The 25,937-nt window shown below is 35.8% G+C and overlaps 1 protein-coding gene across 3 annotated transcripts; it reads right to left on the bottom strand.

Annotated features, from left to right (window-relative positions):
• Nucleotides 1-6,457: 6,457 nt before the first annotated feature.
• On the bottom strand, nucleotides 6,458-12,058 carry TMEM17 (transmembrane protein 17). 3 transcript variants are annotated; one of them, XM_015587476.2, is made up of 5 exons: nucleotides 11,876-12,018; nucleotides 11,046-11,414; nucleotides 8,596-8,699; nucleotides 8,324-8,437; nucleotides 6,458-7,397 (listed from the first exon to the last, which is right to left on the bottom strand). In XM_015587476.2, exons 3-5 carry the CDS (start codon nucleotides 8,689-8,691, stop codon nucleotides 7,119-7,121), a joined length of 489 nt encoding a protein of 162 aa, XP_015442962.1. In that variant the 5' UTR covers nucleotides 8,692-8,699; nucleotides 11,046-11,414; nucleotides 11,876-12,018; the 3' UTR covers nucleotides 6,458-7,118. The 3 variants fall into 3 exon arrangements, with proteins under 3 accessions (XP_015442962.1, XP_015442961.1, XP_006909623.1); XM_015587475.2 differs by having other exon boundaries at nucleotides 11,046-11,417; nucleotides 11,876-12,010; XM_006909561.3 differs by lacking the exon at nucleotides 11,046-11,414 and having other exon boundaries at nucleotides 11,876-12,058.
• Nucleotides 12,059-25,937: the final 13,879 nt, after the last annotated feature.

Here is a 25,937-nt window from a genome sequence, read left to right as displayed (position 1 = left end):
CCATAAGATTTCTGCCCTCCCTGGATTTGCTCATGGCACCTCCCCAGTCCTGGGGAAAGGGAACCCTGACCAGGATGAATTCAACTAGTCAGTTTCTTGGCAGACACACTTCTGGAGTAGAGATGAGTGCCTCAAGTTATCATAGGTAGATGGCATGGACATCTATTTTTTGATCCCATGATTACCAAACAACTTTAATGATTTTAATTTGAGCAAGCTGGCAGATGGAACAAGTATTTGAGCATAGGTCTATTTACCTCCAAAGCCCATGCTTTTAATCACTGTGCTACACTAACTCCCCTTAAGTAAGTCCATTCATTCATTTTTTTTCCACCAAATGTTTATTGAATACTTATTGGAAATACAAGGATGAATAAGACACTTGTCATGGAGACCTAACAATTAAATAGCAGGAGTCTAATATACAAAAACATAAATTATTTTAGATGCAGTCATAAAATATGAGCAGCAGAGATACAAAGGAAAGTATACAAGTGTTACCTAGAAGTAGGTAGGGGACAATGGAAAATTCCCATAGAGGATATGATGGTTTCGGCAGTCATTCAGAAGTAGGTAAACTTTCACCCTATGGATGAGATTACCTCTGGCAGAGACAGCAGTATGGAGGGAAAGGATCTGTGGAGGTACTGCAGATGTAGGATTGGAGGGGTGGCAAAATGAGGTCAGACAGGTGGGAAGAGGCCTTGTGTGCTGCACTAAGGAGTTTGGGTGTTATGCTGCAGGAGATGAAGAGTCTTGTGGAATTTTAAGGAAAGATTAGATTTGGTTTTAGATACTGTAATAAGTACAACTTTAGAGAAGGTACCGTAAAGTTAGGTACAACATGGAAGAATATAGTAAAATTGCTACTCTCCACAATCTGGTTACTTTATACATCTATTAATACATGCTTGTTCTCTCCTGAGATCAGCCAGATATTTTCCCTTGAAAAATAGCACAGAATGAACTCCTTAATTATGTACTAGTAAACTGATTTTTTGAAAAAATGTATGTTGGAGGGCGTGTGTGAAATGTATTTGTGCCTAGCATTTCAGCCTGTTATGCGATTCTTTTGAAATGTGATTGCATTGTTTATCAAATTTGCTTTCCCTCTCAGCTTTCTATCATTTTCAAATATGGCAAGTGTTTCCTAATTCTATTTAAATATAGATATATCATTTATTGCCTATAGCATAAAGTTCAAATGTTTTATCATAACATTTTATGTAAAAGATTGATAACATCCTGACACCAGGCTTTCCAGCTCATCTCAAGCCCTTCTCTACACATCTTATATTTTATTACATCAAACTACTTTTGGTTCTGTTCAGGCCTTATATTTTCAAAAGTCTGTATCGTTGCCCATGATGTTCCAGCTGTCTGAGAGACTATCCTGCCCCCCAGACAGGATTCCTTACGTATTTTCATATTTTACATAGGTCTATTACAATATTATCATAAGCCATTATGCTCGACCTTGGCTGAAAGGGCTGGGACTCAATTCTATTTATCTTTTTGTCCTCGAGTATCAAAGCATAGTGGATGGCATATTGTTGGAGCTAACTAAATTAAGTTTATTTTGCAGAACAATATCATAGCATACTAAAAATACAAAGCATGAACATATCCTTTGCTGCTTTGCTTTGTAAATGACTGAACAGTCAAGTTAAGGCTTTCCTGCCTTCCTTAGCAAGGGTTTATTGACTACAGAGAGCTCTAGTTTTAGAACAGTAAAAAAAATTGACTCTTATTAGCTCTCTTTTTTTTTTCTTCAGAAAAGCTATTGAAGCAAAGTCCTAAATTTCCACTGTCTCTAGTGATCATTTTAATACTTCTAAGTGCAAATGAATCAAGCATTTATAAAACAAACATAAATGTGCATATCAAACTTTAAATTTGAATTTTAAATTTGAATTTAAATATCAAACATTTTTCTCTTTTGAGCTATAATACTGAGCAGTGTCTCCAATGTGTTTTCGATTGAAATATAAATAACTCAAGATTAGGAACTAAAAACCTTTCAAGATGAATCGATAATATCACTTTCCTATCAGCCAAATATAGTGCTATTAGAGTTCTGAAAAATTAAAAGACAAAGGCATTCTTAGCTGATCATTGTTTTTAAGACTCTACATTTTTAATGCAGCCGAGTGTTAAACATTTAGGTCTGTGGAACAATGAAGACCATATAGCTGTGATATATAAATTGTGATTGGAATACATCTTAATAGGTTAAGAAGCCCTTTCCAGACAAAGAGTGTCACTGTGGATCATGCTTAGATTGAGCATGTTGATAAGATAAATATCCAGGTATCTTTGGTTTTTCATAGAATATATATTCCATTTGTCCTCTGGTGTCTTTTTAAAAATTCTGTTCTTTTTTGACTTTGGTTAAAATGATTACACACCAATGCTTAGACTCATTTTCAGAAAGATATAAATCTGTGTAAGCACCAGGATAAATTCAAATGTTGTGGTTAAACCTGTATTTAAACACATTTTTCTAGGGCCTGAATGTTTTTAAATGCTTAAACATTGAGGATAGGGGAGATTTTTAGAATGATTCTTATAATTAACTATTCAGTTTTGTTTTTTATTGACTTAAAACCCCTCAATTAAGTCTTTTAAAACTACAATAAAGATATATATACCCATAACAAATTAGTGTTAATTACACTTATAAAATACAGCATTTAAGTCTTCTGATAAACCTTTTCTAGCAGTAAAATCTAACATTTTACACTGTAACAAATTTAAAGCGTAAACTATTCCACTTGCCTCGTTGTTTTCTGCCTCCATGCCTATTTTTCTATGCAAAAGCTTTATGTCAATTTACTTTTTGAGCCTTTTAAGACCAAACCAAATTATTCCTTCAGCACATTTTAAACAATCCCTTAAAGACTTCTTTTTCTTGGCTGTTTCCAATCTTGGCTTATCACTATAATATTTCATGCTCCATGCTTCTGAAAAAATTCAATATTCAAGAACAAAGTAATCCATAGCTTTACTTCATTTCAGTCTTTTTATGTCCTAGGGCTGTCCCAACTCAATGACCCAGTTTTTATTGTGTCATATTTCCCTGTCTGTGGCTGACTGTGACCAGCTTGCCTAATCCTTTTCTCGTCTCTTATCAGTTTTCCCTTAATTCAAAAAAATTTTTAATTCTTTGCACTTCTCCTTTTGCAGCTTTTAGATTTTTTTTCCCTCCTTGGGAGAGTCAGAGTTCCTGTGGTAGCTACTCAGAAACACAAAGATGAGTGAGTAACTAAAGTCCATAAGTCAGAAATTTCATTATACTATCTTTAGAATTGTGGGTTGTAAATGGCAGAAAGTGGATGTTATAATTTGGCAATATGCATCAAGAGTCCTTAAAAATGTTCAGATCTTATGATCCAGCAATTTAACCAGCTTATTAATTTAAAAGAATCACCTAAGGTATGGAAAAAGCTATATACATGAGATATTCATTACAATGTATGTATAAAAGCAAAAGAAGAAAAGACACATATTTGGCAATAGGAAAGAAGTTAAATTACTATCTATCTACTTGATGGAATATTGCATAATCACTTAAGATGACGATTATGTGACTGTGTAGAAAGATGGGTAAATGTAATGTTCTCTGAAAAGCAGGATACATAGATGATCACAACTATGTTTTTAAAAAGCATTTACAAAGGGCAAACTGCAAAGAAACCTGACATTTTCTAATAGTTATTTTAGGGTGGTGAAATTATAGATGATTTTTCTTTCCTTTATTCTCAATATCTTGACTGTTTAAAATTTAAGTTTTTATTTTCTCATCTTAACTAATAAAAATTAGGAATCAACTAGGTAGGTTATAGCAAATAAAATTTATAAAAGACTATTTCAGATAGAGCTCTATTTAAGTCCAATAATCTAACTTGGGGGAGGGTGCAATAAGACAATTAGTATGCCATTTTGTTTACCATCGAGTGTTATCCTCAAAAGGATAAAAAGGAAAAAACTTCCAATACTTATTTTAGAACATAAAATAAAATTATTTTTTAAAACTTTAATAGATTCTACTCAAGTTTATTTAACTGTCACTGAATTTATCCAGGCCAGCTTGTTCTAAAGTTACTTCAAGTTCTTCCTCTAGTCCAGCCCTTTCAATCTATTTTCTACACTGTCTTTGGAGAAGTCTTTCTGAAACCTAAATCTGTTTGTGATATTTTACTGTTTAAACTATTCAGGGATTTAGAATATTAGAATCTTTAGCTTAGCTTACTAGCTTCTTCCAAGTTTCTCTACTTTATTCTGTGCCCTTTCTTCTCATGCGCCCCTCCTTCCAGCTTTACCATACTACATGTAATACCTGAAAGAGTGCTCAGTCACTATTATTTCTGTTTCTTAATACTGAAATTAACACAAAATATTCAATGTGATGAAAACCAGGATCTACAACCAAGAATATTTTATTCAGCAAAGCTGTCATTTAGAGTCAAAGGATAGATAAAGAGCTTCCCAGACAAAAATTAGCTAAAGGAATTTATCAACACCAAGCCAGTATTACAGGAAATGTTGGAGGGACTTCTTTAAGAAGTAAAAATATGTCAAAAACATATGAATAAAAAATGGTAATAATTACATATCTATCAACAAGTACCTCAAGTGGGAAATAATTAAGTGCTCCAACCAAAAGATAGTGTGGCTAAATAGATAAGAAAACAAGACTCCTACACATGCTGCCTACAAGAGACTCACTTCAGAGTTAAAGACACACACAGACTAAAAGGAAAAGATTGGAAAAAATTATTGCCTTGATGGACCTAGAGAGTATTACGCTGAATGAAGTCAGTCAGATAGAGAAAGACAAATATCACGATTTCACATACATGTGGAATCTGAAGAATAAAATACACAACAACAAAAACGGAAACAAACTCATAGATACAGAAAATATTTTGAGGGCTACTAGACGGGAGGGGTTTGGGGGACGTGGTGAGAAAGGGCAAAGAGATTAAGAAGTACAAATGGATAGTTACAAAATAGTCATGGAAACATAAAGTGTAGCATAAGGGACATAGTCCACAATGTTGTAATATGTAAGGGGGAAGAGGGGTACCTGATTTAGTGGGGTGATCACTTTGTGAGTTATATAGATCTCTAATCACTGCTGTATGACTGAAACTAATGTTATTGTATACCAACTATAATTGAAAAAAATTCATTGAATTGTACAATTTAAATATGAGAAACTGTCTATTATATTTAAATAACATTGGAAAGTCTATAAAGTTATAAAATTAGAAAAATTAAGCAACATAAGAATGAGTAAGGTAAAGCATGGAAATCTTAACATGGGTATGAATTATAGAGAAGAAAATTGGAAAAAACAATATTTAATGTAACTACAACTGTTTCTTAGTAAAATACATTACTCATAAGGCCACATTTCCCTATTTGGAAAGAAGAAATATTACATTTGTCCCCCCTTATCTACAGTTTTGCTTTCTGCAGTTTCAGTTACCAGTGGTCAACCACAGTCCAAAAATATTAGCTGTAAAATTCCAGAAATAAATAATTCTTAAGTTTTAAATTGCGTGCCATTCTGAGTAGTGTGATACAATCTTGAGCTGTCCCGTTTAGTCCTCCCCAGGATGTGAATGATCAATTTGTCTAGCATCTCCATTCAGTAGATGCTACCCACCCATTAGTCAGTTATCAGACTGTTGTAACATCACAGCGCTTGTGTTCAGGTAACCCTTATTTTACTTAATGGCCCCAGAGTGCAAGAGTAGTGATGCTGACAATTCAGATACACCAAAGATATGCCATAAAGTGCTTCCTTTAAGTAAAAATATGCGTACAGTACAGGAAGATTTTGAGACCACATTCACATAACTTCTATTACAGTATAGTTATAATTATCCTATATCATTATTATTGTTAATCTCTTACTGTACCCAATTTATAAATTAAACTTTATCACAGGTTTAAATGTGTAGGAAAAAAACATAGTATGTATAGTGTTTAGTAGTATCTAAGGTTTTGGACATCCACTGGTGGTCTTGGAATGTATATCCCACAGATAAGGGGAGACTACTGTAGATCCCTTAACAAGATCCAATAATCACTTAAAAAGAATGTTCAGACATCCAAGCAATTTTTTTCTTAACAAAATGTCCTTAAATAGGTTTTTCCTGTTAGCAAGGGAACATGCTCATTTAAGATCACGAATATAGACCCTTAGTTCTTACTGTGTATTAATAGACACCCTGGTTTTCAACTCAAGGTTCATGTAAATTTTTTGAGTATGAAGCAATTCTTCAGTGAATAATAATTTAGTAGATGTGATCACAAGTATTAATGTGCTTAGTACTGTGCTCATTACATAGAAGGCTCTCTAATATGTATTTTTCTCCTTCCTTCCCTCGTATCTAATAAAAATAATAAACCCATGGCTCAAAAGAACTGTACAAGACAAGAATGATTTGTTGCAGATGTTAATAAAAATATTTTATAATTTATTGTAAAGACATTTTGCACACCACCATCACCATAAATACTGAACATGGTTTTATAAAAGTTATAATTTTGTGATAAAAATATTTCCTAAGTACCATGATAATCCACCTGTTTTCTTCTTAACTTCAGTGTAATAGATATGACTAGGGTTAGAATTTAACCCTAGCAGACATGAACATTTGGTGTCTTGGTTTACAAATACAGTCTAATACACCAGAATATTGACAAGCATTTTCATGTGCTTTAGATGTACTGCCAAGACATGGTTACCAACCAAGTTTAAAAGAAATATACACATTTCTAGTTACAGGTGCTAACTAGAAATATTACAGTAAAGCTGGTAAACTGTGACCACCAACATAGAATTCTACACACCTGAGAAAGTCAACAACAACCTAAAAATTAAGATATTTGGCATTAGGTGGACAATATTAAGACTTTAGAGTTGACTTACTGCTTTCATGTACTGTACAGTCTAATCATTGCCCCCACATTTGGAGTTTTAGAACTAGAGGGTATACAATTCCAAAACTTGATTTGTCCTTTATCTCGTGCTAGATCTCTGTTTTCATAACTATTACAGTCTTCTGGAATAATCTTTAAGATTTTCACTCAACAGCACTGGGTCAAATCTCTTCTATACAGGATCTCATTGTTCTCATGCCTCCTCTATTTGCAGAGAGCCGGTCAAAGTCTTGGAGGTGGAAACGAGTTGCCAACTGATTTACCATTTTCCTCAAGGTAAGAAATGCTGAAACAACTTGGAAAGTAAGGAACATAGTGAAGATGATGTGTACTGCTTTTTCCAAGGGCAGATTCGTTAGGCCTTCATTAAAGAGCAAGAAAAGAATTAAAGGCAACTGCAATAGAAGGCTCAAAAGCCAAAAGCCAGCCAACTCAGGAACCTGCAGTGACACATATTAAGAGTAATCAGATCAGTGAAGTACACTCTTGTTTATACAAATAAGCAAGGACTTAGCACTACTGTGAACCTACAGTGTGAACTCTGTAATTCAAAAGGGTTTAGCAGGGCCTTTGCCCTCAGAGAATTTACAGTCTAGATTAGAAGAGAAAACTAACAATCCTAGAATAATACACCTTACTAAATAATTAAATGCACCACTTAGTGGTACAGACTAAACGCTACAAGAAATAAGACAAGAGAGTGATTAGACTATGTAAAACAAAGAATTCAGAATATAGGCTTTTAAAGTTAGGTAGAAAAAGGAAGAAGCAACAAAGTAAGTAAGCAAAGATGTGGGAATCAACATGTCAGCCTGGAATGGATGCTTGGTTTAAGAAATAGCAAGAAATACAGTGAAACAGCCTGGATGGTGACTAATTATGAAGGGCCTAGAAAACCGTATACATCTTTAGACATCATCCTTAAGCTCTGGAAACTGTAAATGTATAGGCAGCATTGATGATGCAGAAGACATGTCACCAGCATAGGAAATGAGTTTATAATTTTCTCCCATTTTCTTATTCAGGATCCAAACAGACATGTTTAATTGACCAAGTATTTTCAATACTGATGAGCAGAGGCAAAATTATCAATTCATAAGTGCCTACTATTTTCAAGTACTTTATATAAATTATTTCATTTAATCCCAATAAATCCATGAAGTAAACATTTCCTCCATTTCACATATGAAGAAACCAAGGCTCAAGAGATTAAGCAAACAGACCACAGTGACAGAAGTGGTAAAGTTGGAGCCAGGCCTTAACTACAGGCCTTTGGTCCTTCCACCACATCTCACTGCCTTTTCCTTACTATGAAAACCTTATTGCATTTATGTGTAGCACTGAGAGAAAGTAAAGAAGAACCTACCTTTTCCTGTAGATTACCCATGTAGCCTAGATACAACCTGATAGCTTCGATTAAGGTTATTAGGATGATAACAGTGACCACAATGAATTTGTAGTAATCAGGCAAGATCGAATACTAAAAAAACAAAAATAAACATGTTTGTAAAATCTCACATATAGTAAAACTGACCTGAGATACAAAGAATACTAAGAACTTCAATTTTATTGACAATGTAACAATGCCAGGAATGCGCAGAAGAGACCTCAGTAAGAAGTATTAAAGCATGGACTTACCTTCATCTGAAGCATCATAACGCTGCTCACCCACCAAAGTGGGAAAAAGTAAGTGTTAAAATAAAGTGACATCTGCAATGCCAAACTGGAAACCATTTCATTATCTACAGAAGAAATAGAGAAAAAAGGAACAAATTCTTCATCCTGGACTACAACTTTTAGTTCCTTAGAATAACTATTGTATTGGTTCAAAAAAACTTCAGATTTTAAGTCTATTTATAATAATTGCCAACAAAAGGAAATAGTCATCAAAATACTATTTAGTTCATATATTGGTTATTTGGGGGTATGTTTCATATTTTTCAATTAACTTTGTCATTCTGCCCTTACAGCTGACTTTTTTGCACACTACTGAAATAAATGTAGAATATCAATATGAATCCTATTGAAACACAATAATTATCATCTCCTTTGTAGAGTTCTAAGAGGCTATAAAATAAACACATAAAATACATGAAAGCTACATTCTCACATATAAATTAATCCCACACAAAAACTAATCTCCCTGAATTATAATTAGACACACACTCCTTTACAGCATACCACAGTCCCAGCCATTCATTAATACTCAGTTCAATACCACTTTTTTCATAAATCCTTTCTTGAAGTATTCCCCCACCTCAGTAGAAATCTCTTTGCTCTCTAGGCACTTATCACTCTAGCTTGTGTATAAGCACTGTTAGCAAAGAACCACACTCCCCTCACTCAAGACACAGTCCGGTGTCCTGAAGAGATCATGAGCTTTGAAGTCCAAGTAAACTTGGAACTCCCCAAACTCCCCTGTAACTCTGGATGCCAGACTTGAGATAAGTTATTTAACCTCTTTGAGCCTCAATTTTTTCATTTGTAAAATAGTAACATTAAAATTACCTCACAGGTCGCTTGTGAGAATTAGAGATAATACAGAAATGATATAAATATTTCACTTTAGCAACATGCCTGGCATTTAAGAGGCACTCAATAAATGTCTACTTTCCATTTCTTTCACTTGTATACAGCTTCAATGTAAGCACAAACACCACTTTACCCAAATATGAGACCCTCATAGAACCTAGTATCTTGCTTTACACATGGTAAATATCAAATATGTGTAAGCAGAAAGAATAAATTAATGAACACAGTCATAAGAACATTATCAGTGTAGCCATTCATGATACATGGGTTTCATTTATCTAAGGCTGATTATATGTTTCGCTTTTATGTAAGGGAGAAGGGTCCTAAAATAAGAATTTTATTTTTTAAATTGAGTTTTTATGCATCCTAAATTTTACTGAATTCTAACAATTTAAGAGCAGATACGTACTTTGAAATCGATTGCTTTAAATGTTAAGAATTCACAAAGGCTTTAAAATAAATTAAAAACAAATTTAAAATTTTTTCTCTACAACTTAGCATTTTATCTGTCATTTAATAATTTTAAAAATATAAGAAATAATAATGTTCTCACAGCAGTAAGGTTTCCTTTAGTTCCAAGAATATGCCTGATTATTAAGTCTATTTTTAAAATTGTTATTATAACCTACTTTTGCTTGCATCTGTTTATTAAATTACCACTGATAAAGGAATGAATTCTTAAAATCTGTAAAATCTGAAGGCAACTCACATCTTAGGATTTTTTTCATAACAACAGTACAACTCTTGGTCAGCTGTGGACATGATAATGATATACACTTTTAATTACAGTACAAATAAACCTACATCAGACACATCCAGAAGAAATTAAGGAAAAATGATAAATTAAGCTGAAATTTTTAATAACTTTGGAGCAGAAAATATAGTCAAATTTTGCAAGGAAGTTTTTGTTAAAAATTTTGTGCATGAGCATCTTAAGAGTTATGCCACGTCTGTATTTCAGTAGATAAAACTTATAATCGTGAAATTGAAAATCAAGTTAATATGTAAATGAACCTGGAAAGCACAAGAAATGAATTTACTAAATTTTGCAAAAGTACAAGTTGAGTTCTATAAATGGAATTTAAATTGAAACATTATATAATATAAATCAGGGGTAGGAAAACTACCAGCCAGCTGCCTGATTTTGTATAGCAAGTGAGCTAAAAATGGTTTTTCTCATGTTTAAATGGTTGGGGGAAAATAAAAAAATATTTTATGACATTGAAAATCATATGAAATTCAAATTTTGGTGTCCACAAATAAAGTTTTATTGGAACACTGCCATGTCTATTATCTATAGCTGCCACAGAGACTTATGGTCTACAAAGTTTAAAATATTTACTATCTGGCCCTTTACTGAAAATGGCTGCTGACCCTTGATTCCTTGTGTCATCAGATTTTAGAGCCCATTAATCCTTAACTTTAGAATCAGAAATGTAAAAACCCAATTTTTCATATTATGTTTTTCTCTGTACATCCTAAATTATGAAGAGGCCTAAATTTGGGGGACAGGCAAGTAATCAGTTGAAAAAATGCACACTATGAGAATTCTTTACCTTTCTCTGACCCTAAAACCTATACCAAGCAAGAGGAAAAGATTTCTACTTCCAGCAAAGTTCGGTGATAAAAACTACATGGGTTTGGTTGACAATATGTTGTCTATCATCACGATGTAAGATGGGGAAACTGTTTTGGAGTAAACTGTCTTCTGACTTGTCTTATGTTGATATTCTGCTACGAAATTCAGAGAAAGAGTTTATACAGGGAGGGGAAAGAGAAGGCAGGGAAAGGGAGAGTTTTGTTGAAAGTAATGCTAGTGTAGCCACTGTTACTCTGGAGTGGATAGTGATTTAAAATGACTCATTAAAAAAACTTCTTTCCATCTCTTCTGCCAGAAAACCGCCTTGTGGTGGAACGTACTTGTTCTGCTAGGAAAAGAGAAAAGGAAAAGAAATTTTATTGGTTTGGGGTGTAGGCAGTGGGACGGGGCGATTCCCTCCACCCAGGCCTGAAAAGTCAGGGCTGACGCCGCAGAGGAAAAGCAACGCGAGGCTTCGCAGACAGCGAGGGACTTGACATGTGCTGCGGTGGCAACTTTTATATTTTTATTTTTTGAGGAACGCTAACGCCACCTCAGTTGCCCTGCTTTCAGTTCGCCAGCCATGCCGCTGCTTGATCAGCACAGGACTGGCGGGAGATCAAGGCATAGATACGACCCAGTCCCAGCCCATGACCTGGCCTATCCTCTAGGCGCTTCCCGCACTGCGGCGAGCCAGCTGAAGGCGAAACCACCATTTTAGGTACGGGCAAATCTGGCCCCTCCAAAACCTGCGCCAGGTCCTTGGCGGGCCACACTCACTCCCTGCTCTGAGCCTTGATCACTCACCCGGACCCTCGGTATACTCTGGCCCGGTCCGGTTGGAGTCGCTGAACATGGTCCGGCTGAAGTTTCCCAGCCGCAGGCGAACCTGATCCGGCAGCTCCATGCCCAGGCTTCGGTATAGCTCCCAGCTGCGTCTGCAGGAGCAGCAGCGTGCTGCAGTTCCCACGGCAACCGGGTGGTGCTAGGGTCCCCCACGCACGCGCAGCCTCACAGCCGTCTGAGGCGCTAGTTGCGAGCCCGTGCACTGGAAGGTAGGGATGAACAGAAGGCAGGTTTCCGCTAAATCCCTCAGGCGGGTGCAAAACGGCATAGTCCTTAAACCTGTTTTAAATCCCAATGTTTAGCTCCTATGCCAGAAATATGTATGTATAATATATAATATTCCTAATAATATATATTCACTATATGTGTATAGATACATGTACGTACATACACACATTTGATGGACTACATTGCAGCAGCTTAAAAAAACATGCTTCCAATGAATATTTGATGATAAAGATGAACTTTAAGTAAAATAAAAAAACAAGTAAAACTAAATAGGAATAAAACTAGCAAAATTGTGTGTGTGTGTGTGTGTGTGTGTGTGTGTGTAAATATGTGGAGAGCAGAAAGGGAGAGGAGATAGCACAAGCACTGTGGAGTTGGGAATGACAAATCCAGGAAGATCAGTAAAGCAAAACTTGCTTAAGGAAACAATAGATCTCTCAAATGAATTTGGGATACTGATTAGAAGCCAGTGGCCAAGGCCGCTGCTGCTTTTTTAACTTTTTAAAAAAAATCTGAATATGTAATTAAAACTTTATTTTTAAATAAGTTATTAACTTTTTAATTATAATTGGCATACAATATTACATTAGTTTCAGGTGTACAACATAGTGATTAGACATTTATATAAGTTACGAAGTGATAAAGTGATAAAACTAGTACCCATCTGACACTGTACATAGTTATTACACTATTGTTGACTGTATTCCTTATGCTATATGTTACATGTTACATCCCCATGACTATTTTGTAACTACCAATTTGTGCTTCTTAACCTCTTCCCCTTTTTCACCCACTCCCCGAACCCTGCTCCCATCTGGCAACCCTTAGTTTGTTCTCTGAATCTATGAGTTTGTTTCTCTTTGCTTGTTTATTTTGTTCTTTGGATTCCACATGTAAGCGAAATCATATGGCATTTGTTTTTCTCTGACTTACTCTACTCAGTGCAATACCCTCTAGGTACATCCACGTTGTTGCAGATGGCAAGATTTTATTCTTTTTTATGGCTGAGTATATTCTACTGTGTTTATGCACCACCTTTTCTTTATCCATCCACTGATGGACACCCAGGTTGCCTCCATACCTTGGCTATTATAAATAATGCTTCAGTGAGCATATGGATTTATGTGTGCCTTTGAAGTAGTGTTTTAGATTTTTTCAGAAGTGAGATTACTGAGTTCTTCTTTGTTTCTTATTATAGCCTTTGTTTTAAAGTCTATTTTGTCTGATATAAGTATTGCTATCCCAGCTTTTTTTTTATTATTATTTCCGTTTTCATGAAATATCTTTTTCTGTCCCTTTACTTTCAGTCTATGTGTGTCTTTCAATCTGAAGTGAGTATCTTGTAGGCAGCGTATGAAAGGATCTTGTTTTCTTATGCATTCAGCCACCCTATCTTTTGATTGGAGCATTTAATCCATTTACATTTTAAGTAATTGTTGGCAGATATGTAGTTATTGCTGTGTTATTATTCACATTTAAAAAAATCTTTTTCTTTTTAATGAAGTCCCTTTAACATTTCTTGTAATACTGGTTTGGTGGCAATGAACTCCTTTAGCTTTTTATTGTCTGGGAAGCTCTTTATCTGTCCTTCAATTCTAAATGATAGCTTCGCTGGATACAGTAATCTTAGTTGTAGGTCCTTGCTTTTCATCACTTTGAATATTCCATGCCAATCCCTTCTGGCCTGCAAAGTTTCTGTTGGGAAATCAGCTGACAGTCTTATGGGACCTCCCTTGTAGGAAACTAATTGCTTTTCTCTTACTGCTTTTAGGATTCTCTTTGTCTTTAACCTTTGGCATCTTAATTATGATGTATCTTGCTGTGGGCTTCTTTGGGTTTATCTTGTTTGGGACTCTGTTTCATGGGCTTGTATGTTTACTTCCTTCACCAGATTAGGGATATTTTCTGCCATTATTTTTTCAAATAGGTTTTCCATTTCCTGCTCTCTTTCTCTCCTTTCTGGTACCCCTATGATGTGAATGTTGTTCCAGAGGCCCTTTAAAGTATCCTCATTTGGGGGGATTCTTTTTTCTTGTTGCTGTTCTGGTTGGTTTTTTTCTGCTACCTTATTGTCCAGATCACTGATTCAGTACTCTGCTTCATCTAATCTATAGTTGATTCCCTCTAATGTATTCTTCATTTCATTTATTGCATTCTTCAGTTCTGACTGGTTCTTTTTTTGTGTTTTATAACTCCATTTTTATGTTTTCTATCTCTTTGTTAAAGTTCTCACTGAGTTCCCCTACTCTTCTCCTAAGTTCATTGAGCATCCTTATAACCAGTGTTTTGAACTCTGCATCTGGTAGATTGCTTGTCTCCATTTTGTTCAGTTCATCTTCTGGAGCTTTGTTCTGTTCTTTCTTTTGGGACATGTTTCTTTGTCTCCCCATTTTGGCTGCCTTTCCGTGTTTATGTCTATGTATTAGGTAGGACTACTATGTCTTCCAGTCTTAGTAGAGTGACTTTATGTGGTAGGCGTGCTGTAGGGCCCAGTGGCACAGTCTTCCCTGGTCACCTGAGCTGGGTGTTCCAGATATGTTCCATGTATGGGCTGTGTGTACTTTCCTGTTGTAGTTGAGCTTCGGTTGCTGTTTGCATGTCACTGAGAGAGATTGACCCTTGGGTAGATTTGTTGTGAAGACTGGTCATGACCAGTGGAGGAGCTATTGTGCAAGGGCTAACCCTATGAAGTAGGGTTTGCTTTAGCAGAGCTCTGGTGCCTGCCCAGTCCATCCTTTGGGTGAGTCCTCCTCAGATGTGATCCTGAGTGGTGCCCTGGCTCAGAGTGAAGTCGACCACTGGGCATGCTGGTCGGGGACTAGTAGGAGGGGCCTTGCCACAGGCCAAATTTAGCCACAGCCTGTGTCCCACCCAGAGCCACTTGGCATGAGCCACCAAGCAATCCATAGATGGCCACCACCCACACTGAGCTTGGATGTACCTCGAGAGGCCAAGCTGTAAACAAAGGCCGGCTACCACTGGTGCTGGGCTTGGGGCTGCTCAACAAGAGACCAGATGCTACTTGTTTAGGTTTTGTGAACCTTTGTGAGATTTTAGGAATGTCTGTAGCATGAGCCAAGACAGGAAGTGGCTTGGGTTGGCCTGCAAGTTGGGCAGGGCGGGGTCTCAGGGAATCATTAGGGCGGAGCAACCTGTGTTAGCCTGGTTGATAGAGGCTCTAAGATGGCGGCCACCTGCGTCTGCACGCCAGGAGGGGAGAGGGATCAACAAAGGAACAATTCCTTCTGTCAGCATTTCTGTCTGGGAGAAAGCTGCCTCTCTGGCCCTTGCCCTGAAGCCAGACAATTCGGTTCCTCCTCATTTGTCCCCGGCGACTTTCAAGCTGCTGCCCCAGTGCTGGAGCTCAGAGCGAGTAAGTCAGTGAATAAGTCCGTGTATGGGCCCCTTAAGAGGAATATCTGAAACTCCAGAGGCCCTTTGTCTTACTCAGCCACAATCTCCACTGGTTTTCACAGCTAGAAATTATGAGGACTTCTCTTCTTGACACTGGAACCCTGGGCTGGGGAACCTGATGTGGGTCTGGAACCACTCACTCTTCTGGGGGATCTCTGCAACCAAGATATTTCTCTCGATTCTCAACCGCCACTAGCGATTGTGGCATCAGCCTGTTCCGCATCTGTACCTCCTGCCAGTCTAGAGGTGGCCTCTTCTGTGTGTCCCCAGCTGTAGAACTTCTGTTCAGCTACACTTCAAGTGTCTCCTAATGATGGCTGTTCTGTAGTTGTAATTTTGATGTGGTTGTGAGAGGAGGCCAGCACAGCGTTTACCTCCTCCACCATCTTGACCAGAAGCTCCTATCATATCATATTTAATATGAATAGACTAAAGACCAACACTTGGATTTAGAATATCGATTACATAACCTTTGGATGAGGGGAGCTTTGAGGTTGCCAGCATTAGTGTGGTTTGGCTGCCAAAAAACTATTGGGATCTTAGGCTTTGTTAATAAACTTAGGATCCAGATCAGGAAAGCTATAATTCCACAACTCTGTCAAAGGAACCAGACTTCAGGGTATGTTTGATTTAAATGTGCTTGAGATTGTTTATTTTAATATTTCAACAATAATCGACAATAATCAAAAAAAAAGTACAGCTTCAACAGCTTCTTGGGTGTTGTCTGATATGCACATGACAGGCATTAAACATTTCTCGGAAAACCTCTATCCTTCCTATAACCACACCTGCATTTCCAATAGGCCTAGCAAAAGTTTCACCAAAATTTGCTTGACATGGCAAAGATTGCTGATAAAAGCATTTCTTTTAAAATAAAAGAGACAAGGATACCAACTATGGCCCTCGTACCCCCTGCCTCAACCTTATTCAGTATTGAATTAGGCAAGAAAAGAAGGAATGAAGGTATAAGGATCAGAAGTGAAGAAATAAAACTGTCAATATTCAGAACTAGAATTTCATATGCTTTTAACTTCTTAGACCTCACCTGGGCCATTTCCTTAGCTGTGTTATCACATTTTAAGAGTATTGTGTGGATGTAAACACAGAGATTTATAGGGGGATAATTATGGTGGTGATGAGGAGGGGTCTTTGAAAACATGGCATGTGAGGAAAAGATTTGGAACTGTTTCACCTTGGGAAAAACTCATAGGAGGGAAAAAAAAGAGCCAGATTAACTTGTCTTAAGCTATTTAAAGGAAAAATTGTTATGTGGAGTGAAGAGTAACCTTTTTTTTTGAAAAGTCCAAGGAAATATAATAGGGGTCACTAAGAGGCAAGAGGAAGAGAGATTCAAGCTCTAGCAGAACTTTCAAGAGAGTGATTCAAAATTGTGAGAAGGATGCCTTAAGAGGCAGAAAGTTCTTTGTCACTGAAAGTTTTCAACCAAAGGCTAAATGACTATGTGGTGGAATATTGTAGACTTCCTAATGCTGTAGGAACTAAAAAGCTCATATTTCTTGAGCATCTATTGTGTGCACATACTGAGCCAGGCACTATCTCATATAATCATGGCAACCCAATGAATGATAGTCTATTGTATCATCACTTGACAAGTGAAACAGAAACTTAAAGAGCCTAAAGGCTTACCTGGTTTTACATAGCAAGCCTGAGTTCAGGCCTAGGCTGTCTGTTTCCAGAGCTCCAACTCTTAGTTAATGCACTGAATTGTCTGGAGAGAGGGATTGGCTTCAATAACATTCAAGATTTTGTTAAATCCTGAAGTTGTATAATTATATGGGGAGAAAAGTCATTCCAAAGGGATTTATATTAAAAATTAATTTTGTTGGCAGTGATGTTATATGGCCCCTGTTTTAATATCTAATATTTAAGTTATGAATAAAATAAAAGTTATTAAAAATTCACCCGTCATTTCTAAATTAGAAAGCTGTTGGATATTCACATATCTACCAAGGTACAACTAAGTTGGTAGACAATGGCTGAGATCTCAGATGTTCTTAGGATGCTGGCAATAAGACTAAGCCTATAAATATCAGACGTGTGTCTTACAAAACCAAATATCAGCAGTTTTGAAGCATCATGGTGTTGTTGTTGTTGTTGTTGTTTTTCCTAAGCAGATCCAGCAGTTAATCTTGGGCTATTTTTATAGCATCTCAAACAAAATTGTTTATTTGGCAGTTTTTGAGTGTTGCATCACTTAGTTATAGGTTATACCATACCAGTCATAGAATGCTGTTTAAAATTTGCAGCTACGCACATTCTTTAATATACATATATATCTCCTTCAAATATAGAAACTTGATCAAATATACATAGATGTAATGTGTGTGCAAGAGATAAGTAGAGAGACTGGCCATTTGCCATTGTTATTAGGAAGGGAGGCATGCACACTGAGAGTTTTAACAAATTACAAATGCCAGGAAGAAAATAACATGGCTGTGTTTGAAAAGATCATGCTATTTACTTGACAGGCTCTGCCAGGGCAAAGTTACAGCTGTGGCCCTGCTTTGCAGATCATTTAAACGGGCTTTTCTTTATGTCACTGACACTTTAGTCACATCCACAGAGCTTTGCCATCAGTAAGTAAATAACAATTATTATGTGTGAGAAGATAGTCTATGAGCAGCTCCGGTGTTAATAACACCATAAATAAATCAATAGAAACATACATTAGTTAAATGGTTTTTTAAAATTTATTAATACCATCAGACCTAATGGAAGAAAAAGATTGTAATTTTAAAAATTATAAGCAGTGATGTGTATGTATAAAAAAATCAGGATTATTTTTTAAATATATTTTTCTCATCCTCTTTTCTTCCTATATTCTCTATAGTTGAATATTGCTCATATTATCATTCTTTATGTCCTATTATCTTTGTATTCATCTACCTAAAAAACCATGGGGTGTTAAAAGTCAGACAGTCTGGTTTTGAACATTGCTACTTTCTAGCTGTGTCAATTGAATTTTCTGAGATTCAGTTTGTTCTTCTACAATATACCTATCTACCCAACAGTTATTTTTATGCAGATGAAATCGTAAATGTGAAGGTGTTTCGTAAACTATGAAATATCATACCAAAGTCACATCTAAAAGTCCATGTCTTCCAGGTTGGTCTTTGATAGAGGTTCAAAAAATCTGTAAATGATCTTCTAAGTAACTAACGATACAAATGGGCATGGAAATTAATCATGGTAGGACTCAAGGGAAATATATTTCATGAAATGCCTTTCCTTATTTTAGCTTTCAAGCAGAATTATGAGAGCTACTGATCATGTTTCTTCTAGTGAAAATTCCTGTGGTTGTTATTATAGCTGTTGTTCTAGTGATGTAAGAAATACTAGAAGCAAATTATAGGCAGCTAAGAGAAGGGGAGAACATGTGTAGATATTGTTAGGATTTAATAAACATTATTGAATTAATACATATGAATATACCTCATATCCTCATCTTATGTTAATCTTTGGAAATTTAAGGGAGAAATGGCTTGGCAATTGCTTTGAGGCTTCATTTATCTGCTCTGATTGGGCACTACTAGAGTAGGTGGAACAGCAAAACTCAGATTGAATTTCTGAAGCATTCTATTGCCAGAAGCCTTCTCAAAAGTCACACAAGGCATTAATAAGGGGGTCCTGTGGAAAAAAACGATCTCTTGACCTTTTTTTCAGAACGTACTTGAATTTCAATGGCTATGTTTATAACAAGTTAGTTGGGATTTTCTTTCTTTTGTACATAAATAAAAGGAATACTGATCCTTTAAAAGCTTTTGGGAGGGGCAAACTTTTTTATTTAACAGTCTGTCACTGAGGTAGAAGACTGGTTCAGATTTGAATGGTACAGTGCTGTTTTGTATTTTCTTAGGTGTTTATCAGAAATATTCAAGCCTGTAAACTCAAAGGCGAGAGAAGTCATTCTGGAGTGGCAGTGAGTCCCACAAAAGGCCACAGAGAAAGACAGTGGGCAATGTATAAGGATAGAGAGGAGAAGGGAGAAGGCTGGAGGGAAAACGGCTCTTTTCCTATTCATAGGTGTTTTGTTCATGTGGTGTTACTCTTCTATGGTGACTCAAATGCTTCTTTAACTCAGCAAGAAGCTTGTGATTTTTAGGAAAAAGAAATGCTTCAGATTCTAACGACACAGATCTGTATGAAAAGTGCATTAGTACTCTTTGGTTTGTATGTTTTTGTATATATTATACAGGTTTGGATTACAATAATTCCTCCCATTTGTATAAAGTTTTACAGTTTTTAAAGCATTTTATGCTCTTAATCCTCACAACAAACATGGATAGAAGGGTACAGATGGTTCCTGACTCACAATAGCTTCACTTTAGACCACTGCTTTTATGACTTTTATTATTGTAAATATGACTCTCCCCAGTATTGGCTAAATCTTGCCATTGTGACTGCCTAGGACTCTCATCATAAGTGACAGGAAAACTGAAGCTGTTCTTACATTGATTGGTGCTGGGAGTAAAGTAGAAAAACTTTTGATTTTATGGATGCAGATGTAGATGCAGCAAATACGTATGCATCTGAATTAGGCAATGCTCTTGCAAAAGCATTGTCCATTTATATTGAAAAATAGCTACCTTAAGACATCAAAGGAAGAGGTTTTTATTGCAAGCAAAAGCTAGTTGGATCACTTTTGGAATATAGTTGGCAAACGTTTAGGGAAGAAGCTACAAGAACCAGTAGAGTAACATCAAATAATTTGCCCACAAAGTCTGCTAAAGATGAAAGCTACTGTGTGCTATGGGTATTTAATGATGATAAAATCAGCAGCAGAAATGGGAAGATGAGGAGGTGCAGGAAGAGGATAAAAGGAAGAGAATATAGCAATAAGGAAAACTTTAACATTCAAAGAAATTTCTACTCACTGAATCTGCAATGATAGTTTTCAGAAAGATGGCCTTAATTTTGATCACAGGTTGAAGGTCCTTAGAGCACTGAAGCATTTACTTGCATTAGGGAGGAAAACATAATCTCTTTAGTTAGAACTCCTTTGGGCTGGTATTTTAAGAAACTTCAGCCAGTTGATAAGAATCCTCCAAGAGGACCATTTAAAACATTGATGTTTTCTTTGTAGACTTAGAAAATCATTGTAAAAGCATGTATTTGTCTTTTTGTGATTGATTTTGGCATTTTATAGTACAAAATGAGTCTTCAGGAACACTGTCATCATTTATAACCTTATAGATAATAAAGGTTTAACTTCTGGAAGCTCAACTTGTAACCTATATCCAGGAATAAACTATGTCATAAATACTTATCATATTAGACACAGTTTAAAAATGAGAAACAGACCACAAGCAGTAAATGACTTGCTGACTTCCCTAAAATAGGCAGATGAGGTCGGTCACATAATGCCAGTTTGCTATACTGAGATTTAATGATAATTCCCTATTTCTCCCTTACCTGAGAAACACATGTATTTCACAGGCCATCAAGCAAACATTTGAAGGACTCCAGTCTTAATATCACAGCAGCATCAATTAGCTGAGGGGCACATTATATTTGTTATCAAATATCAAGGTTTAAATTGAATTAAAGTTTATCAGATAAAGATAGTGTAATGCAAAAGAAGTAGACAGCCATGCTTTGGAATAATCTATATCATCTTTGAAATAGGAAAGTAATCATGTTATTGTTTCAGTAGAAGACAAGTCCCTCCTTCAGACTGAATCTAACCTATCTACCTGGAATTCATCCTTTCCTTTTTTCTTCAGAAACTCATTATCTTCATTGTTCCTCACTCTCCCCTACCTACTTTTAACCTCTTTCTCTGTCTAGCTTCTTCTTATGAGCCTAAACATTCAGACTGTAGCATATCTTCATCATGGAACACTTTCTTTTTCTAATCCCCCTTCCCATCATTAGTTCTAACTCATAGCTTGATTTCAGATTAGCTGTCATCTCTCGATGACAGGTCCTTATCTGGACTTGTTTTCCCTCGTGTCTATTCTTATATCATATTGTGCTTTCCCTATAAGAGCATTTAAATGACATTATAACTGCCTGTTAACTTGTCTGTATCCTCCTATAGACTCTGAGTCCTGTGAGAGAAAGATCTATTTACATTTTGTTCACCATTTTATACCTAATGCTTTCCATAGTGTCTTTTCATATATACCTAATACCTAATTTTATACCTAATGCTTTCCATAGTGTCTCTCAGTAAATATTATTAAATAATTGAATCAATATCTAAAGAATTCAACTGATTTTTAAAGAGTTAGAAAGACATTTTTAGGTTGTTTGCTAAATAAGAGATAAACCAAGGCAAGCTCAAATTACCAAAAAACCAAGTTTGTTTGGGGATAGTAGAAGAATTGCAATTCAGGACATGCAAACTGTAGCAACCTTTAGGCAAGTTCATTGAGAGTCTGAGGCAGGCTGTGTTTACATGCAAGGAGTGCAAAGAGGGGGAATTTAGCTAGAGTCTAAGTAGAAGTTCATTGGCTTGAGGATAGAGAGAGGTTCTTGGCAGACCTTTATTGGTTGAGGGATAAGTATCAAGTTTCTGTTAAATCAAGTGTTTAAGAAATTGGTCTCTCAGTCTTTAAGTTTCATTTTCTTGAGGATGTATGCATAAGATTCTCCATTTCATATTTTTCAGTTTCATTTTAGATTGAAATCCTTTTACAAAGCAGAAGGAATAGAATGTGTAAAGGCCCTGAGGCAGGGACAGCATGGCTTGTTCAGGAAATAGGATATAGTTAGGGTGGCTAGAACATAAGATACTTGGTAGAGCATGGCAGCAATGGGACTGTTCTAACATTGTGACCAGATTGCAAAGAGCCTTGAATGATTTTGGATTTTAATCAGTAGACAAAGTTAGAACCATTGAGGAGATTTTGACAGGAGAGTAACAGTCATTTGGGTTTTAGAAAGAGAATTCAAGACAGCAGGGTAACTTTAGGTAGAAGAAAAATGGAAGTAAGGTGTTCAGTTAGGCCACAATTACTGCAGATAACGAGGTCTGGAAAGTAGTGGCAGAAAAGGAAAGGATTTGAGAAGAGGATTAAAAGGGACTGGCTTTGAGAGACCTCTTAGAAGCAAACTAGACAGGAACTCAGTGGCCAATTGGATGTAAAAAGTGAAAGAGAAGCATTGTATACAGACTTTGAAATTGGATCCTTGGGAAGATGATGGTGTCTCTAACTGAACTGATAAATATAGGTCAGTTTTAAATAAAATGAGTTTGAAGTGCCTAGGGGACATCTAATAGGAAAGATTGAGAAGTAAACTGAAAATTTGAGTCTAGATATCAGGATTGAGAGTCATGGTAGGCTGAAATAGTCCCCAAAGATACCTAGATTCTAATCCCTGGAACCTGTGAATCTTTCCTTATATGGCAAAAAAGGACTTTGCAGATATAATTAAGTCAGGGATCTTGGATAGAGAGATTATCCCAGAGTGTCTAGGTGGACTCTAAATATAATCTGAGTGTCTTTATCAGAGGGAAGCAGAGAGAGATTTGACTATGAAATAGGGAATAGGAGATATAAGGGTGGAAGCAAGATTCTGGAGTGTTCAAGGAAGGAAGGGGTCATAATTTAAGGAATGCAGGAAGCCTTCAGAAGCTGGAGTAAGCAAGAAAGGAATTCTCTACATCATCCAGGACAAAGCAGCCCTGTTAACACCTTAATTTTATCCCAGTGAAACTGATTTTAGACTTCTGGATCTAGAAGTGTAAGAAAATAAATGTATGTTGTTTTAAACCATCAGATTTGTGGTAAAGTTGTTTCAGCAGCCATAGGAAACAGTTCAGGGAATAATTGGTAAGGAGCACCGTAGTAGTGAAAATTGAATAAAATTTTCTAGGGAGAGAGAGCAGGTAGAATAAGGAGAGAAGTCCCAGGAAGGAAGCATTGAGATCGACCCTTAACCCTCAGGCAGAGGCAGAGGGAATTCCATTTCTGGCAATGTGACAGATATCTTAAATAATTTTATCACTGAAAGCAACTAAAATTAGTTGATGAAGTATTTTTTAATCTTTTGAAATGCATTTTTTTCTGGTAAGGAATACTGAGAGGTCAAGAACTAAATAAATGCAAGTGGGAACTCAGGAAATAAGCAATAATCTGGAGATTACTGCTTTTGCCTTGAGGGCATTTGTTAAGTGAATGAATGCAGCAGTCAAAGTATGCTCAAAGTGAGAAGTGTAATTGTGGACCTGTTCACCTCTGCTTAAAGCTGGGTTCTCAAAAGACTTGTGTAAGGATGAACTACAAACAAACCTACCATCTTTCCTCTACCCCCAGAAAACTGAAAGGAAAATTACCTGTGCTGAGAATTGACTCTAAATAGAGTGAGAGAAAAATTATCCCCTGAGAATTTGTAACATAGCTGGCACTCACACAAGTTTGCAGCCTTAATTCACAGTACACCTAGGAGTCCAAAAAGTCAAGTCAAGAATTAAGTTTAAAGTAAATTTTTATATGTAGTTCCCAGGCACCTAGCAGAAACAAATGCAAATCTGTCCTGGAGGTACCCATCTTCAACACAGGCCTCGAAGAAGTTTTATCAATAAACTCTAAAGAAATACATGTGCACGGTTAAAATCACAAAATATAAAAAAAAATAATATACCATGAGAAAGGGCCAGCAGAAAAAACAAACAACAGAATCAGACTGTAAAGCATTAGCTATTATAATTACCAGGCACAGAATATAAAATAAGTATGTTAAATATTTTTAAAGAAATAAGAGAAGAGATTGACAATATACATAAAACATGACCCAGCAAATTTTAAAAAAGACTCAAAGAACCACTAGAAGTTTAAAATATAATGTTTGAGATTAAAGATACAATAGCAGGATAACCACAGCTGGAGAATGGATTAGGGAAGACAAACCAAAAAAATTTTACATAATGTAGCCCAAAGATATAGAAATATGAAAGAGAGGTTATAAATCATGGAGATGTTGTAAGGAATACAACAATCATCTAATTGGAATTCCAGGCAGACAATAGAGGAAAGAAGGGGTAAAAGCAATAATTGAACGGATAATGGCTGAGAATTTCCCATAAGTGCCAAACCACAGATTCAAAGAGCCCAACAGTCTCAATAAAGATAAATAAAAGGAAATGTATACTCAATCACATTCTACTAGAACTAATTAATGCGGACTTATAAAGCAAATATCAAATAATACTAAAAACAAAGAGAAAAAAATTAAAAGCAGCCAGAGAAAGAAAAGACAGGTTTTAGTAGAACAACATTTGGACTTCTTAACAACTATGGAAGTCAGAAAAGATCTTACGTCTTCAGTATGCTGAAAGAAAATTACTGCCAATATAAATCTGTGTGTTATCTTTAAAGAATAATGGAAAAAATCAGTCATCTTCAAAAAACAGTTTGCTACTAATAGAATAATTTCGCTAATTATTTCACTAAAGGAAATTCTAAAATCTTCTCTCTAGGCAGGAAGAAAGTGGTCAGAGATGAATGAAGGCATGAGGAGCAAGGAAAGTGTTAAATATGTAGTTAATTGTAAATCATTATTGGCTAACAACAACAACAACAATATTCTCTTAAGAGGTTAAAAAACAAGCTAGAAATGAAATATACGACTATCTATATAGTGTATAAGTTGGGAGGGAAATGATAAGAATTAAAGTGTTCTGTCATTTTTATTGTTTGGGAGAATAGTAAATATATAAAATATCCAAATTAAGATTTCTAGCATGACTATCAAAAGGGTGTATACCTTCTTAACTAAAAAGGAGAAAAGTGGAAAAAGAAAAATAATCAATCAAAAGTTGATGAGAACAGAAAAAAATAAATATTAAAGGTTCAAGACACATAAAAAGCACAAAATAAGAAGGTAGAAATAAATTCAAATATATCAGCAATTAAAATAAGCAAAAACAGGCTAAGTGCCCAGCTTATAAGGCAAAAATTTATAGATGGTGTGTATGTATATACATATACATTGTTTTCAAGAATTCAGCTATGTTCTAAGTCACATTTAAAACATAAGGATTCAAAAAATCAAGAGTAAGAGTGTGAAAAAATTATTCCATGCAGACACTAACCAAAATAAATTTGGTATTGCTATATTAGTATCAGACAAAATAATCCTTAAGACGGAAAGCTTTAAAGAGAATTATTTCATAAGGATAAAAGGTTCAATTCTCCAGAAAGACGTAAGAGTTCTCTAAACTTATAAGTACTTAGATCAAGCATACAAAATCAGAGAAAGAGATAGAAGATTAGAACAACAGAATAAGCTGGCTCTAATTGAATAAGTATATGAACATTGCACCTAATAACTACAGACTACACATTCTTCTCAACCAACACGGAGTATTTTTGAAAACTGACCACATGCTGAGCTATAAAGCAAATATCAACAA

The sequence above is a fragment of the Pteropus alecto genome, unplaced genomic scaffold (genome assembly GCF_000325575.1).
Source record: "Pteropus alecto unplaced genomic scaffold, ASM32557v1 scaffold131, whole genome shotgun sequence".
Classification (NCBI taxonomy): Eukaryota; Metazoa; Chordata; class Mammalia; order Chiroptera; family Pteropodidae; genus Pteropus; species Pteropus alecto.
The sequence above is the reverse complement of the archived record's forward strand: the minus strand, read 5'-3'. Positions and strand labels throughout refer to the sequence as shown.